We start from the raw sequence: 14,707 nt of genomic DNA on the forward strand, positions 1-14,707 counted from the left end.
TTTGCAGTAATCTCTCAATTTTTAAAATCTATTTTCATGCGTACCTAAATTACTTTTCTTTTCCTATTTTATCCCTCACTTGTATATTATTATTGTGTGTGTAATACACACAATCAATTCCTTTTCTTCTCCTCTAAAAGCCTACTACAAACGGCATTGTACATATAATCATAGTCGGCAATCTATGGTGGTTCCACTATTGTTTCTGGTGCAGATTTCTTTTTATAACTCCTGCTTAAGGATTAGGGTTTGCAGGTTGGTGTATATGTGTGGTTGGTTGGTGGTTGGCCATTGGGTCGGAGCGGCGAGATGATCGGAGTTCCGGTGGTCGAGGTGGGATTGCTGGTGGTCGATTTCAACATTCCTGGTTATTATTATCTAGATCGGTATAAAATGGCTGATTTCAAAATTCCAATTGAAGGTGAAGCAAATCATAACAAAAAAGTTAAATCGTCAGTTATGATAACTTAATAATTGATGTTGAAAGTGGCCATAAAAGGATTGAAGGACTAGATCTTCTTTTAGTTTGCAGTGTGCCCTATGATTTATTTGTAGATGCAAATATACTGGTGAGTTGATTGTTGACGCCGGAAAAGTTTATATTTATAAACGCCAGAATATGTAATAATTTTGTATTTTTGAAATCCGATTGCTACGTTGCCAAAGATGAAATCATCTCTGTAAATTTGTTTATAGATGTGTGCATATAATGTGTCTTGGTATGCATCCATTTGACATCGGTTTACGACAAATTGTGCATTTGACTGCTGCATTTTATAGTTTTAATTGGAAAAGTAATGCGCAAGGTGGGTGTAGAAGTCATTGCTATTTGTGCACTTAAGGTTACATAGTTGTTTAGAGAACAAATGCAAAACAACACTAGCTTTGAATTATTGTAAATTATTTAGGCAACACAAGAGGTATAGACTTGTATGAATCATTCACATTATTCATATTGATAGTTTGCAAATTTGTTATTATTTGATTGTTATCTTTCTCATGTTTTTGGTGTAAGTTTTCTTATCCCAATTGTAAATTTAATATAAGTTTGAAATAAATTTAGGTTATTTAAAATAATTAATTTAAAATTTAAAATAGCAAAATAAACCAATTAAATGAAAAATACCTTATAATATTCTGAAAGTAAATTTAACATAATTTTAATATCAAGTTAATTTCAACTTAATGGCAACTTGATATAAATTTAATGTCAACCTGATGTAAATTTAATGTAACTTTAATTTAAGCTTGAATTTTTTTTAGTTTATTTAAGGTATTGCTTCCAATTTCATTTTTCAGTTTTTAGGTTTTAGATTTTGTTAATTTTACGATGTTTGTTTTATTTACTGATTATATGTTTGTATTTGTGATTCTATTTTGAGATTTAATGTAATATACAAATTTAATATCTCTTTTAAGTGAAATGTATTTGACACTATATATAACCGAAAAAAACCTAATGTGAATCTGGTGTGAACCTATATCAACTGAACTATCTTAATTAAAAATTTGTTTTACTGCTCTTTACAATATTAACTGACATTTTAAATTGAGAGTATTTTCAGATTTAGTGTGATATACAAATTGAATATCTCTTTTAGGTGAAATATATATCACAATCTATATAACTGAAAATCAACCTCATGTGAACCAATATCAATTGAACTACCTTAATTTAATTTTTAATAAAATTTGTTTTGCTGCTTTTTACAATCTTAAATGGCATTTTATATTGAGAGAATTTTGAGATTTTGTGTAATATACAATTTGAATATTGCTTTTAAGTAAAATATATTTGACAGTTTATATAACCGAAAAGGGTTTTTGACGGATCTGTGCCTACGGGCTTTTAAAAATTCCATTTTAGTGCCTGTGTGGAAATTAATTCCACATTTGTGCCTGGGTCCACGTCATCCGCGATTTAATATTGCGGATGACATGGCAATCCGCGATATTAAATCGCGGATGATGTTAATTACTCAATTCTGAGTAATTAACCGAATTAGATGCAATCCGCGATATAAAATCGCGGATTGCATCTCTGTCTCCCCAATCATTGGAGAGAGACAATGATTGAGTATTATTTACCCAATCATTTTATTTTTATTTTTAAAAAAAAAATTACTATAAAATCACTAAAATTGTTTTAGTTAGCGTTTTTGAATAAATTCCGTATTTTAGATTTTTGTTAAAATTCTAATAAAATATAAAAACCGTTTTTTAGTTAGCATTGTATATTATTTTTTCTGTTTTTACTAGTTTATACAAAAATTACAATTTGCATAAACAATATGAAATGATGAACGATATAATAATACGGAATAGTCGATAAAATAAAGTAGGATTACAAAATTTAAAGTGTCTACAAAAACAACAAAATCATAAATAATCTCGATATCTAGTGTTCTTCTCCAGTTGAGTCCTCATATCGTACCCCATATCTTGCCTGCGGCGCAGACTGCTCTCAGTAAGATCGCGATACTGTCTATCACCCGGTCTGTCACCTGGCGCGCCCTCGCTCTCGTGATCATCGTCTAGGGATAGCTCCTGATCATCTGCAGCCGGTGCAGTAGTCGGTGCCTCCTGTGACTGCGGAAGGAGGCTGAAGGACGGACCCGAAAACTGAATACTACCGGACTGTAACGCCTCGAAAGAGCCCCCCTCCCCGAGACCTGGACTGTTCAACCAAGCCTCTGATAGCGAAAAAAACATCTGCGACGGATCCGCGACCGGGGTGGAAGGGGAGGGACGCGAATGTGACGCTGACGGTTGATCGAGTCAAGAAAACACGGGCCGGTAACCCTGATCAGAGGGGGTAGAAGGTTGACCATGCTGAGGTGCCTGAAATGGGGGTGGTGTAGCCTGTCGATACTGAGCCGGCTCTGTCAGAGGAGTGGTATACGGCGTCGGTTCAGAGGAGTAAAAGAACGGCCCGGATGACGGTGGTACCGGAAACGATGAGATCGGAGGGACCTGTGTTAAAGAATAAAATTAAAAATATAAGAATCAACATTTATTAACTTGTATTTTAAAATAAAGTGAAACTATTATGCAAAATAACATAATAAAGTACGCAATACCTGCGAGTGCTGCTGAAACTGTGAACCGTCACCCTGAAACTGAGTAGGCCCGCAATAGTTCTGTCGTGTCTGCGAGCTCTCTCCTGCATCGTAATGATAGTACACAGGGGGCGGTATAGGCTGATCTGGCCGCTGGCGAGGCTGGCGTGGTGTAGGCCGTTGTCTACGACGACCGTGAATGGAATCCAAGTCAACCGTCAAAGGAGGGAGAGGAGGCAGTACAAATGCCGGGACTGCTGGCTCAGGCGGTGGAAGAGTGACATCCCGACGATCCTCCATGTACGCCATTTGTGAACTGCGTGCAGCGGACCCAATTATGGAGTCACGGCTAGATCTCCGGACGTGGACCATCTCCGCCAGATCACGCTATACAAGGGAAAACAGTAATCGGTAAATATATAGAAAGTAGAAAATGTAATTGTAAATTTGTAAAAAAAAAAGTTACGTACACTCGAACCGTCAGCTGCACCCTGCCAGGTAATCCACCTCCGGGTGTGTCTCCGATACCACTCCATGTACTGGGAATGGTAGTGTGGTGGACGCTCAAAACGGTAACCGCCAACGACATGTGACTCCCTGTGGAGCCAAATCAGTACGTAATACCCGAGGATCTCCATGTAGTTGTTGCTGCTCTTGTAAAGGAGGGAATGGAGGCGGTGATCTTGCACTGGGGCCAGAGGGATAGGCTGAATAAGCCCAAACTGCTGCAATACTCTATCTGGCTGGTGCCACTCCACAATGTTGTAGTAAATCAAGGGTACCCGAGCACGCCAAACTTCTGAACCCGCAAGGTACTGGGAGGGTATGGATCTGAGGAGATCGTCGGTGTATGGCTGCCAAACAATCTGCACAGAAAGAATTAGGTCAAAACATAAACTAAATTAAAATGAAAAGTATTGTAAAAAAAAATAAACTTACATCACCATAACGCAGCCTGTCAAGCAAGAGTCTAAAGTAAGACAAATCGTGTCTGGGGGCCCCTCGGACCCGACGCTCCCTAGGGCCCGCCCATCTGTCAATTAAAAAATTTAAATGTCAAATTCATATATAACTATCAAATAAAATTAAACGTTATAGTAAATACCTGTCGCCTAAAGGAAGATGCTGTGTGATGGGAAGCGCAGCATAACGGGGACGTAACGGCGTCAAACGCTCAAAAGCCCAAAGCTGCAAAATCCAAAGGGCGCCACCGATGTTACGTCTGTGCTGTGAAGCCATAGAACAAATGCAAAGCTCGTGGTACAGGTGGGCAAGCACGGCTGATCCCCAACTGATGGATCGCTGATCCTCCAAATCCTCCAAATGTGGTAAAATCCTCAACCCCAAATGTCCACTGTTCAAATCAGTGAAGCACAGCCCATCCAAAGCGGCCCAGAGATACGCCCGAACAGCCCACTCCACCTCCATATCTGAAACGTCGTCGTCTAACTCTCGAAAATGACGGAACTGCTCGAATAACCACCTAGTCCCTACCCACGAAGAACCAGAAGTCGTCCCGCTCAACTCTAACTCTCTCCCCAAATGGGCTACGCCGACGCCCTGGTAGTCGTGCTGTGGACCTCCGATAACTGCAAATCCATCTACAGGCAGTCCTGTCAAGATGGCAACGTCCTGTAGTGTGACTGTGCACTCCTCCTCAGGTAACATAAAGGTATGGGTCTCCGGCCTCCACCTCTCCACTAAGGCAGTCACCAGAGACATATCTACCTGATACTGTCTCATCTCTATAAAACCAGACAACCCTGTCTGTACGACCCCCTCTCGGATACGAGGATGGATACTGTCGAAGGGCGTAAGTCCAAGACTCATACGCGATCCCAATGGTCTCAACTCCCCCTGTCAATAAGAAATGAGATGCAGTTAGATTGTGTTAACATAAAACGTTAAATATAAATGTTAAATTAAAGTCTCAAGCATTGATGAAATTGGAAGCCCCCTAATGTTCCTTAGGGTCGCATTGACCGACTCGGCATAATTTGTTGTCATCACGTTGTGGCGCTGTCCTCGATGGTCGTGGGCCCTTGACCATTTTTCTTTCGGTCGATGCTCGTCGGTTAACCATGCATAACCTTCTGGGCTTTTTATCCTCATGACTTCCATATATCTTTTGTATTTTTTCTTCTGATATGCCCGACCTACACATTATTTGACATCAATGTAAATGCACATTAAAATATTATCAAACTACAATCTTATGTTCGAAAAAATACCTGCTTTCTCCATCAATTTTTTCAACGACTTGTCCCTAAAGTGAGTATTGAAATTACTGGCCAAGTGCCTTATGCAGAATTTGTGCGGAACATCAGCCCATTCAGGACGCCTCAGAACTGCTAAAATGCCAGCATGGCGATCAGAAATAATGGAAACCTTCCGTCCAAGAATGACCTGTTCCCGTAAATGCCCGAGAAAATATTCGTAACTTTCAGTACTTTCTGATTCCACAATTGCAAACGCTACTGGCATTATATGGCTGTTTCCATCTATCGCTGACGCTATCAACATCGTCATCTTGTATCTCCCATACAAATGGGTCCCATCGACAAACAGAACAGGTTTGCAGAATCGAAATCCAGCAACCATCGGAAAAAAAGTCCAAAACATTCTAACGAACGTTCTAATATTCGGCTGAAGCATCCCGTTAATGTAAACATCATCGCCTACGCCAAATAATATAGAAAGTTTTAGAGTTAGAATATAAAATGTTTAATTCACCGTTAAACATGATTACATACCTTCCGCATGCCAGAATGAGCCCGGATTTACGTGAACCATATTATGCATTATGTCATTGATACATCCGAAGGATTCATGCCAGTCCCCGTAAACAGAAGCAATTGCCTTCTCCTTTGCATACCACATTCTTTTATATGGAGGTCTCACTCTATGTTCATCCCAAATGCCAGCAATAAGGGTATTAACGCGTATGTCACGCTGCTCCATCACTTCCCTCCGCACGTATTTCGCAATTTCTCGTGCCCCAAAATTTCTATGATTAGCATTTGGCACCAGCTCATTGCACGTATGCGGCCCGATATATTTTGTGCATGTCCACGTATGAGTTGCTTGAAGCAGAGTTGCACGCAGCCACCATTTGCAAATAGGATTATACCTACATGCAAACACAACAGTATAGTTGGTTGTCCGGCGACTTTTGTGCTCCCTCCCATTCTCAACAGAATAAGCAGTAGCGCATGCCTGAACAGAAGCACGATTTGGGAAGATCATCCCAACTTGGAACTCCATCCCAGGATTCCACATAAGGTTCTCATCAGATTCTGGTGCCACATCAAATCATCCAAATTGACATGGTTAAAACCTTCTGGGAGTTGCGATTGGTACACTGTGTCTTCTCCAGAATCATGATCATTGCAATCCTCTTGCTTTCTGCCTCTTCCTCGCAACCAAAAAAATCCTCTTCATCATCTTCATCTTCATCACTCCCTATCTCCGACCCACTCGATTCACTCAGAACCAACTGATCCACAGAGACATCGTGACAAATGACAGTACGATACTCGACGTAAAATTCTAAAGTATCAAGCCCTCGGTACCGCATCGTCTCTCTCAAAATTCCAAAAATATGCTCGTTGTTTTCTACTGAGTACAACGAGTAGGAGACAATACGACCACTTTCAATTTTTGGAAGCCGAAAGTAGATTTTTGTAATCTCCACTTCCGAGTCCGTAGCGACTGCCCTTATACAAATATTTCTCAATTCTTCAAAATTCATCCTATCAATAATTGGCATATCCACCCGACGGCCGCCCTGGTATTCTACTCCAGCCGGAGAGCTTACCATACGACCATTGCACCATATCACAAACGATAGGTTCATAGTCGTTATTGCTACAAATTTTATCAAAATAAATATACATCCAACTTATTTTAGCATTTTTTCAAATTCATTAAATAAAGTCTATTTTTTTAGCAATATTTTTTTTTCATTTTTCATAGTGTAAACTATTTGTTGTCATTTTTCACAATTATTACTATTTTTTTAAAAAATTAATATTTCACTAAATTAATATTTCTCAATAAACTATAATAACACCTACATTTTTGCTAACAATGACTAATTGAAAAATATAACATATTATACTAAAACCTCGTATTTTTTTAACGTACAATTACTTAATAAATAGTAATTAAAAACCTAACATTTAAGTTATATTAATCTATTTTTTTCTAATTTAATATAACAATAAAAAATGAAAAGTAAATTTACCTCTTGTAGTCCTCCTCCAATAGTGCCAAAATAATAAAACTCTTCAAAAATAAATTTCTAATCGAACCGCTATAAAAATAAAATCCGCTCTAAACCGCCGCTTGAGACATTATAATTGAGAGAGATTTGTTTGGTGTGAGAAAAATGAGGGTTGTGAGCCCCCATTTTATAGAATGCAATCCGCGATTTAATATCGCGGATTGCATTCAATTGTTGACCGTTGGAAGCTGTGCTTCCAACGGTCAACAGATTCCCTGCCAATGGCAGGGAATCTGTAAATGCCATCCGCGAAATTAATTCGCGGATGGCATTTAAGTTAGGTTAATCCACAGATTAACCTAACTTAACATCATCCGCGATTTAATATCGCGGATTGCCATGTCATCCGCAATATTAAATCGCGGATGACGTGGACCCAGGCACAAATGTGGAATTAATTTCCACACAGGCACTAAAATGGAATTTTTAAAAGCCCGTAGGCACAGATCCGTCAAAAACCCTAACCGAAAATCAATCTGATGTGAACCTGGTGTGAACTTATATCAACTGAACTACCTTTATTCAATTTTTAATAAACTTTGTCTTGCTGTTATTTACAATCTTAAATGACATTTTATATTGAAAGAATTTTGAGATTTAGTATAATATACAAATTGAATATTGCTTTTAAGTAAAATATATGGAACAAAGGATCACTTTACCCCCTAAACTTGGCACAAAGTATCAAAAACGTCCAAATTAACAAAACGGGATCACTTTTACCCTGAACTTGTCAAATTTAGTACAAAAAACCCCCTCCCCACTCTCACCCTAGAGAGTGTACCTCACTCTCCGGTTTTAATAGGGGTTTTGGTTTTCTAAGGTGGTTTTTGATTGAAAAAAGTTTAAAATAGTCCTAATTTTTTTTAAACATTTTAAATTAATACCTAATAATTTAAAAAAATAACAATTTCATCCTTTTAATTTCAAACGTAAAATTACAAATTAATCCTCCAACTTTTACTTATATACCAAATTAATCCCTAAAATTTATGTTTTTTAATAAAAAAAATTAAAATTTTTTACACATTAAATCAGACCCATGGGTCAAAAAATTGACCCATGGGTCTTGAAGAACAGACTGCCGTCTGTTCTTGAGAGAACAGACCCAGATCTGTTCTCTCAAGAACAGATCTGGTCTGTTCTTGAGAGAATAGAACTCGCCGGTCTGTTCTCTCAAGAACAGACTTCCGGCGAGGAGGAAGTCCTCCTCGCCGGAAAAAGAAAAAAAATTATTTTTTTTTGGATAAAAGTTCAAAAAGGCCCCTAGATTTATTAGAGTTTAATTGTTATTAATTAGTGTTTGAGTGTGATTAATTAGAGTAAATTAGGTTTAATTAGAAACCCACTCTCCAATTAAGTGCCACGTCGGCATAAGGGGTGTTTTTGTACCGGTTTTAACAAGTTCAGTGTAAAAGTGATCCGGTTTTCTCAATTTGGACGTTTTTGATACTTTGTGCCAAGATGAGGGGGTAAAGTGATCCTTTGTTCAAAATATATTTGACAGTTTATATAACCGAAAATTAACCTGGTGTGAACTTATATCAACTGAACTATCTTTATTTAATTTTTAATAAAATTTGTCTTGTTGCTGTTTACAATCTTAAATGACATTTTATATTGAGAGAATTTTGAGATTTAGTGGATTAGTCAAAGTAACCAACAATAAGCATAAATGATCACAAGTGCACGCTCTTTTTATTTTCTTTAATGAAACAATTGCATAATCTTACAAATATGATTCATACTACTACAAATCTTAAAAACCAAAAACATACATACTACTAAAAAAATAGGCTTGTAATATATAAATTGAATATTTCTTTTAAGTAATATGTATTTGATAGTCTATATAACCGAAAATTAACCTAATGTGAACCTGATAACCTTATGTGAACTTATATCAACTGAACTATCTTAATTCAAGTTTTAATAAAATTTGTCTAGCTAACTGATATTTTATATTGAGAGAATTTTGAGAGTAATATACAAATTGAATATCTCTTTTTAAATGAAATGTTTTTGACAGTCTATAAAACCAAAAATCAACCTGATGTGAACCTATATCAACTGAACTAACTTAAATCAATTTTTAATAAAATTTATGTTGCTGCTCTTTACAATCATAATTAATCTGCCATAATTAGTCGGTTCTGGATCAAATTCTCATCAAACGCCAAAATAAACGCAACACAATCGGTATGAAAAAAAAAATTAAATTAGTGCTTAAATTGATTAAGATAAAAATATATTGCAATATTTAAATATTAGTTGTTTTAACTTGTTATCAACCTAATATAAACCTGAAATCAACTTTAAATTGTTCAATATTACCATTGTTTATTTTCCAAAAAAACTTTTTAAATAAAATTCAAGTATACAAACTTTTAAGATGACTTTAGAATAGGGGGATAATAAAAATAGTTAAAATAAACAAATATAGTATATTAGTTTAATTATTTAAATTAATTTGTAAAATGGTAAAATCATGAATTTGGGTCCATTCACTTTGGTCTTTCTTGAATTCAGACTTTGAAGTTTTGGTACAAAATAACTAATTTATTTTGTTTCATCATAAGAAAGAAATTAATTGTGGCCATAACTATAACAGTGTTTGTTGTAAACCAGTAATACCAACTTCCCTGCCACTGAATAATAATGGAAGCATGAAGACAAGCAAAAACAAGCGAAAGTCTAAATTGACAGTAAATACAGTTTAGAGAGATTGGTGTCTAAATTGTGCCAAAACAACACTGCCGTTAAAAAGCACTGTAAGCAAAACAATCGGCACCTATGGATCAAAAGCTCATTGCTCTTTTGGTGCCTACGGATCTCACATAGTGTGACAGTTCCGGGTTTGAATCTATGCGGCTTCTTCACTCCACCGGTTGCCGAAGCGGACGTGTTGGCTACTTTTGTTGCTAACAACTTACGTGGAGCTTTTCCTCCGGTGGATTTTTTGGCCGTTTGCTTATTTCTGACCATGTCAATAAGAGTGATGTTTCCCGCCGTCAAATCTACTCCTGTCCATCCTCCCATCACCACCACTGCTGTCGTCTCGCCGGAATCCTCTTCAAAACTCCTAAATATGAATTTGATTCAACGGAAAAAGCTACTTCAAATGACATCCACTGCATTGAGAATCACGCCATTATTCATAAACATAATTAAACATTGAATCTTAACACCTGAATTGGTATCCAAGACGGTTCCGTAGATCGATCGAGAGAAGAGAACTGATATTAGAGAGAAGAGAGTTTTGTTCCAATTTCTTCTCTGGCACTCTTTGATGAAGGAGGCATAATTGTCCAATGATATTATAAAAACAGCTAATATTGGGTTATGGGGGAATTGTAAATTTTTTTTATTTTATTGAGAGTTTACTGCAAAAATAAAAATGTTGAGGTAAAAATATTAGACAAAATCACTTTTAGGGAATTTGTGTAAATTACCTTTTTTTTATTTTGTAGTAAGTATTTATGTTGAGAAAATTAGGGAAAATACTCCATTTTTTAAAATAATAGTAATGTTTACCTCAACAAGAAAAAGATAGAAAAAATACCTCATTTTTTTAGCACCTTTATTTTTTTTACTCTAAACCTTTTTTTTATTATAATAATACTTCTTTTATATTATTTTTTACTCTAAATATTTATTTTATTACTTTAACACGTGTATTTTTTATTGTTCTCTGATTTCTTCTCTTTCCTCTCTCTCTCTCTCTCTCTCTCTCTTCTTCTTCTTCTTTTCCATTTTCTTCTTTCTTTTCATTTTCTTTTCTTCTTTTTCTATTGTTCCGCCGTTGTTCCTTCATCGATCTGCCGTCGTTCCGCCATCACGCCGCCGTCGATCTGCCATCTCGCCGCCATCGATCCACCGTTCTTCCATATTTAGTTTTAGCGATTTTTTTCTTAAATTGTGGTGATCATTGCGATTTTTTTAATTCTCAGATCAATAAAAATTGCTCTTTATTTTTCTCAGTTTCAGATCTAAAAAATAGCATAAAAAACGATTTTATAATGGAAAAAACGATTTTCTGCAGAAAAAACGATTTTCTGCAGAAAACAGCGTCTGATTATCATATCGGTATCACTATGACATTATCATATCATTATCATAACACTGTAAAAAACAATTGTCAAAAAAATACTTGATTATCATATCGGTATCATTAACGTTAGCATATATGTATCATAATATTATCATATCAGTATCATAATATTATACGTTTATGATAATAGTATGATAAGGTTTATGATAATAGTATCAAGAAAAGTGATTGATTATCATTTCGGTATCATTAACGTTAACATGTATGTATGATGGTTATCATATCAATATCATAACATTATACGATTATGATAATAGTGTGATAAAGTTATGATAATAATGTGATGCAGTTATGATAATAAGATAAACAACGTTATGATAACAGTATGATAAATTTGATGATAATAATATGATACCCTTTGATAATAATATGATAAGGTATATTAAAATGTTATGATATAGTTATGATAAAGTACGTTATGATAATGTTATGATAATATATTGTTATGATAAAGTACGTCATGATAATATTATGATAATATAATGTTATGATAAAGTACGTCATGATAATGTTATGATAATATATTGTTATGATAAAGTACGTCATGATAATATTATGATAATATAATGTTATGATAAAGTACGTCATGATAATGTTATGATAATATATTGTTATGATAAAGTACGTCATGATAATGTTATGATAACAGTATGATAATCAAACGTTTTTTTATAGAAATTTTTTTATTTTCTGCAGTGTTATGATAACGACATGATAATGTAGTGATAATGATATGATAATCAGACACTTTTTTTTCGCAGAAAATCGTTTTTTTTTTTGCAGAAAATTATTTTTTTCAGATGAAAATCGTTTTTTCTACAGATTTTTAGATCTGAAAACTAAAAAATTGTAAGATCGATATTTTTTAGGTCTGTAAGTTAAAGTAAACCATAAAAATTACAGAATCGATAATTTAAATCTCAAATAATAATGGAACGACGGTAATACGACGGCGGAGCGATGGCAGAGGTGATGGCGGAGGTGATGGCGGAGAAATAATGAAGAAGAAGGGAACAAAAATGGAGAGAAAAGAACCATAGGAGAGAGAGAGAGAGAGAGAGAGAGGCTGTCATTAATGTGAGAGTAAAATTCTGAATATTTTGACACGTAGAGTACAAAAATAATTAGACAAAAATCCTGAAGTATTTTTAATATCTTTTCTACACTGAGGTAGTACTTCCTATTATTTTTTTATTTTAGGTAAACACCTAATAAGCCCATTTATGTTTATAAATCCAGCCCAATTTGGAATTCATACTAAGCCCACATAAAACAAAATATCTTCTGCGGACGAGACAATGCTCATCGTGGCACTCTGTAATCTTTCCAGCAAAACGCAGAAATTTCTAGAACGTTTTCGTTGTCCGAAACCGGACAAGAGTCAGAAACTTCTTCTGATAGATACTTCTAAAATGGCCACCATATTTGAACTTTCTAGAACATTCCTCTCCATTTGATTGCAATGCAAATGAAATAAATTCGTCTTCAATTGTGCTTCAATTTAGTTGAAACTCGACCAAATCCTTAAAACAATAACTAAATAAAGCAAAGCAAAAATCTATGGAGAGAGTAATAACAGTGAAAGAAGAAGAAATTACTACTGTAGCTGCTGCTAGCAGCACTTCTTCTTCATCATCTTCAAGCTTTTCTCCTCGACCAATGGAGGGTTTACACGAAATGGGCCCACCTCCATTTCTTACAAAGACGTATGAAATGGTAGAGGACCCATCAACTGACTCAGTGGTTTCATGGAGTCGAGCTCGTAACAGCTTCATTGTTTGGGATTCTCATCAATTCTCTACTACTCTGCTTCCTAAGTTCTTCAAGCACAATAATTTCTCCAGCTTCATTCGTCAGCTTAATACTTACGTAAGTATTCATTAAAGTTTCAGTCTTTAATGGTGATCACTTACATAATCTTGTACTAATTATGATAATTATTGTTGTGTGATGCAGGGTTTCAGAAAGATTGATCCGGACCGTTGGGAGTTTGCAAATGAAGGGTTCTTAGGAGGGCAGAGGCAGCTTCTGAAGAGTATCAAGAGGAGACGAAACGTTTCGAGTACTATGCAGCAGCAAAACGGAGGATCTTGTGTTGAATTAGGACAGTTTGGATTGGATTGTGAAGTTGAGAGGCTTAGAAGAGATAGAAACGTGTTAATGGTGGAGATCGTAACGCTTAAGCAGCAGCAACAGAAGTCTAAGGAGCTTATTGCTTCAATGGAGGAGAGGTTAATGAGTACTGAGAAAAAACAGCATCAAATGATCAATTTTCTTGCGAAAGCTATGAACAATCCGTTGTTTATTCAGCAATTTTCTCAGATGAGTGCTCGGAGAAGACAAGTGCCGGGTGTCGAAATCGGGCGTAAGCGGAGGCTTTCTGCAAGTCCAAGTGTGGAGAATTTGCAAGAAGAGGAATTGGGTACTGATGAAGAGTTGGGAGCTGAGATTGACACGTTATTGTCAGCTGAGTTGGACAAGGAATCGAATAGTAATGTTAATGAGATAATTTGGGAGGATTTGCTGAATGATGATGGGAATGATGAAGAAATTCTTGGCAACGACGAACCAGAACTTGAGTTTGATGATTGGGGTGAGGAATTACAAGAACTAGTTGATAAAATGGAATATTTAAGGTCAAAGCCATGGCTTAACATATAAAAAAAGTGTTTGTCATATTGTACTGAGCTGGTCTCTGCAACTCGGTTATAAGGGTATGACCGTATGAGTGTGGATCTTGGTTTGATTTCAATAAGTTTTCAATATTGTTGTTTGGTTTGATTTTAACTTGGAATGTTGTTTTTATTACACAGCTTGCAGCAAGGCCAACAGATACTCAAATTCCTCTGTATCCTTTAATGAATTTGGATTTCAATACTGTTTCTAAATGGTTGCAGAATTGTGTGTTTTTGTTTTGATTCTATGGTGCATTTTGCAGGCGGACCGGCCAATGAAGATTCATAGGGACTCGACTCGACTCGGTCATCAACTCTTATTGCCGAGTCATTACAAGTTTTATGTAGATTTGCTTGTATAGCTCTGTTGTGCAATCTTTTGCTGTACATTAGAATCTACTACTACTATATAGTTTTGACTTACTTTATAGTATTTGATCATTTGAGCAAGACTATAAAATATTAATGAATTATTATTCCTGTTCTTCTGTTGCATAAGGACAAAAATCATCCCATGTTAAAGAATGTATCCTTTGCACCACATGGACAAAAACAAAAGTGTTTTGAATATATTAAA

The 14,707-nt window shown here is 35.7% G+C and overlaps 3 protein-coding genes across 6 annotated transcripts; 1 reads left to right on the top strand and 2 right to left on the bottom strand.

Moving 5' to 3' along the window:
* Nucleotides 1–2,325: 2,325 nt before the first annotated feature.
* Nucleotides 2,326–4,952, bottom strand: LOC126668699 (serine/threonine-protein phosphatase 7 long form homolog). Its single transcript, XM_050361881.2, has 5 exons — nt 4,165–4,952; nt 4,012–4,092; nt 3,530–3,956; nt 3,081–3,446; nt 2,326–2,973 (listed from the first exon to the last, which is right to left on the bottom strand). Exons 1-5 carry the CDS (start codon nt 4,887–4,889, stop codon nt 2,779–2,781), a joined length of 1,794 nt encoding a protein of 597 aa, XP_050217838.1. The 5' UTR covers nt 4,890–4,952; the 3' UTR covers nt 2,326–2,778.
* A 24-nt stretch (nt 4,953–4,976) lies between these two features.
* On the bottom strand, nt 4,977–6,383 carry LOC126668700 (uncharacterized). The gene is made up of 3 exons (XM_050361882.1): nt 5,813–6,383; nt 5,291–5,737; nt 4,977–5,215 (listed from the first exon to the last, which is right to left on the bottom strand). The coding sequence occupies exons 1-3, from the start codon at nt 6,336–6,338 to the stop codon at nt 4,977–4,979; spliced, it is 1,212 nt and encodes a 403-aa protein (XP_050217839.1). The 5' UTR covers nt 6,339–6,383.
* Nucleotides 6,384–12,826: 6,443 nt separating this feature from the next.
* LOC126667882 (heat stress transcription factor A-2) lies at nt 12,827–14,614 on the top strand. 4 transcript variants are annotated; one of them, XM_050360998.2, is made up of 3 exons: nt 12,827–13,324; nt 13,412–14,048; nt 14,269–14,614. In XM_050360998.2, the coding sequence occupies exons 1-3, from the start codon at nt 13,016–13,018 to the stop codon at nt 14,340–14,342; spliced, it is 1,020 nt and encodes a 339-aa protein (XP_050216955.1). In that variant the 5' UTR covers nt 12,827–13,015; the 3' UTR covers nt 14,343–14,614. The 4 variants fall into 4 exon arrangements, 2 of the variants coding, with proteins under 2 accessions (XP_050216955.1, XP_050216958.1); XM_050361001.2 differs by having other exon boundaries at nt 12,830–13,324; nt 14,394–14,614; XR_008790055.1 differs by having other exon boundaries at nt 12,834–13,324; nt 13,412–14,169; nt 14,394–14,614.
* Nucleotides 14,615–14,707: the final 93 nt, after the last annotated feature.

Source organism: Mercurialis annua, linkage group LG2 (genome assembly GCF_937616625.2).
Source record: "Mercurialis annua linkage group LG2, ddMerAnnu1.2, whole genome shotgun sequence".
In the NCBI taxonomy this organism is placed as follows: domain Eukaryota; kingdom Viridiplantae; phylum Streptophyta; class Magnoliopsida; order Malpighiales; family Euphorbiaceae; genus Mercurialis; species Mercurialis annua.

Bases quoted from the DNA above. Each gene is read 5' to 3' on its own strand.
- LOC126668699 (XM_050361881.2), bottom strand. From the start codon at position 4,889: ATGAGTCTTGGACTTACGCCCTTCGACAGTATCCATCCTCGTATCCGA. The intron at 3,957-4,011 runs GCGTTATGGTGA...ATTTTAATTTAG, and splicing joins AGACTCTTGCTTGACAGGCT to TTTATGTTTTGACCTAATTC. The intron at 2,974-3,080 runs GTATTGCGTACT...TCTTTAACACAG, and splicing joins AGTTTCAGCAGCACTCGCAG to GTCCCTCCGATCTCATCGTT.
- LOC126668700 (XM_050361882.1), bottom strand. From the start codon at position 6,338: ATGTGGAATCCTGGGATGGAGTTCCAAGTTGGGATGATCTTCCCAAAT. The intron at 5,738-5,812 runs GTATGTAATCAT...TATTTGGCGTAG, and splicing joins CTCATTCTGGCATGCGGAAG to GCGATGATGTTTACATTAAC. The intron at 5,216-5,290 runs GTATTTTTTCGA...AATAATGTGTAG, and splicing joins AAAATTGATGGAGAAAGCAG to GTCGGGCATATCAGAAGAAA.
- LOC126667882 (XM_050360998.2), top strand. From the start codon at position 13,016: ATGGAGAGAGTAATAACAGTGAAAGAAGAAGAAATTACTACTGTAGCT. The intron at 13,325-13,411 runs GTAAGTATTCAT...TGTGTGATGCAG, and splicing joins TTCGTCAGCTTAATACTTAC to GGTTTCAGAAAGATTGATCC. The intron at 14,049-14,268 runs GTGAGGAATTAC...TTTATTACACAG, and splicing joins ACTTGAGTTTGATGATTGGG to CTTGCAGCAAGGCCAACAGA.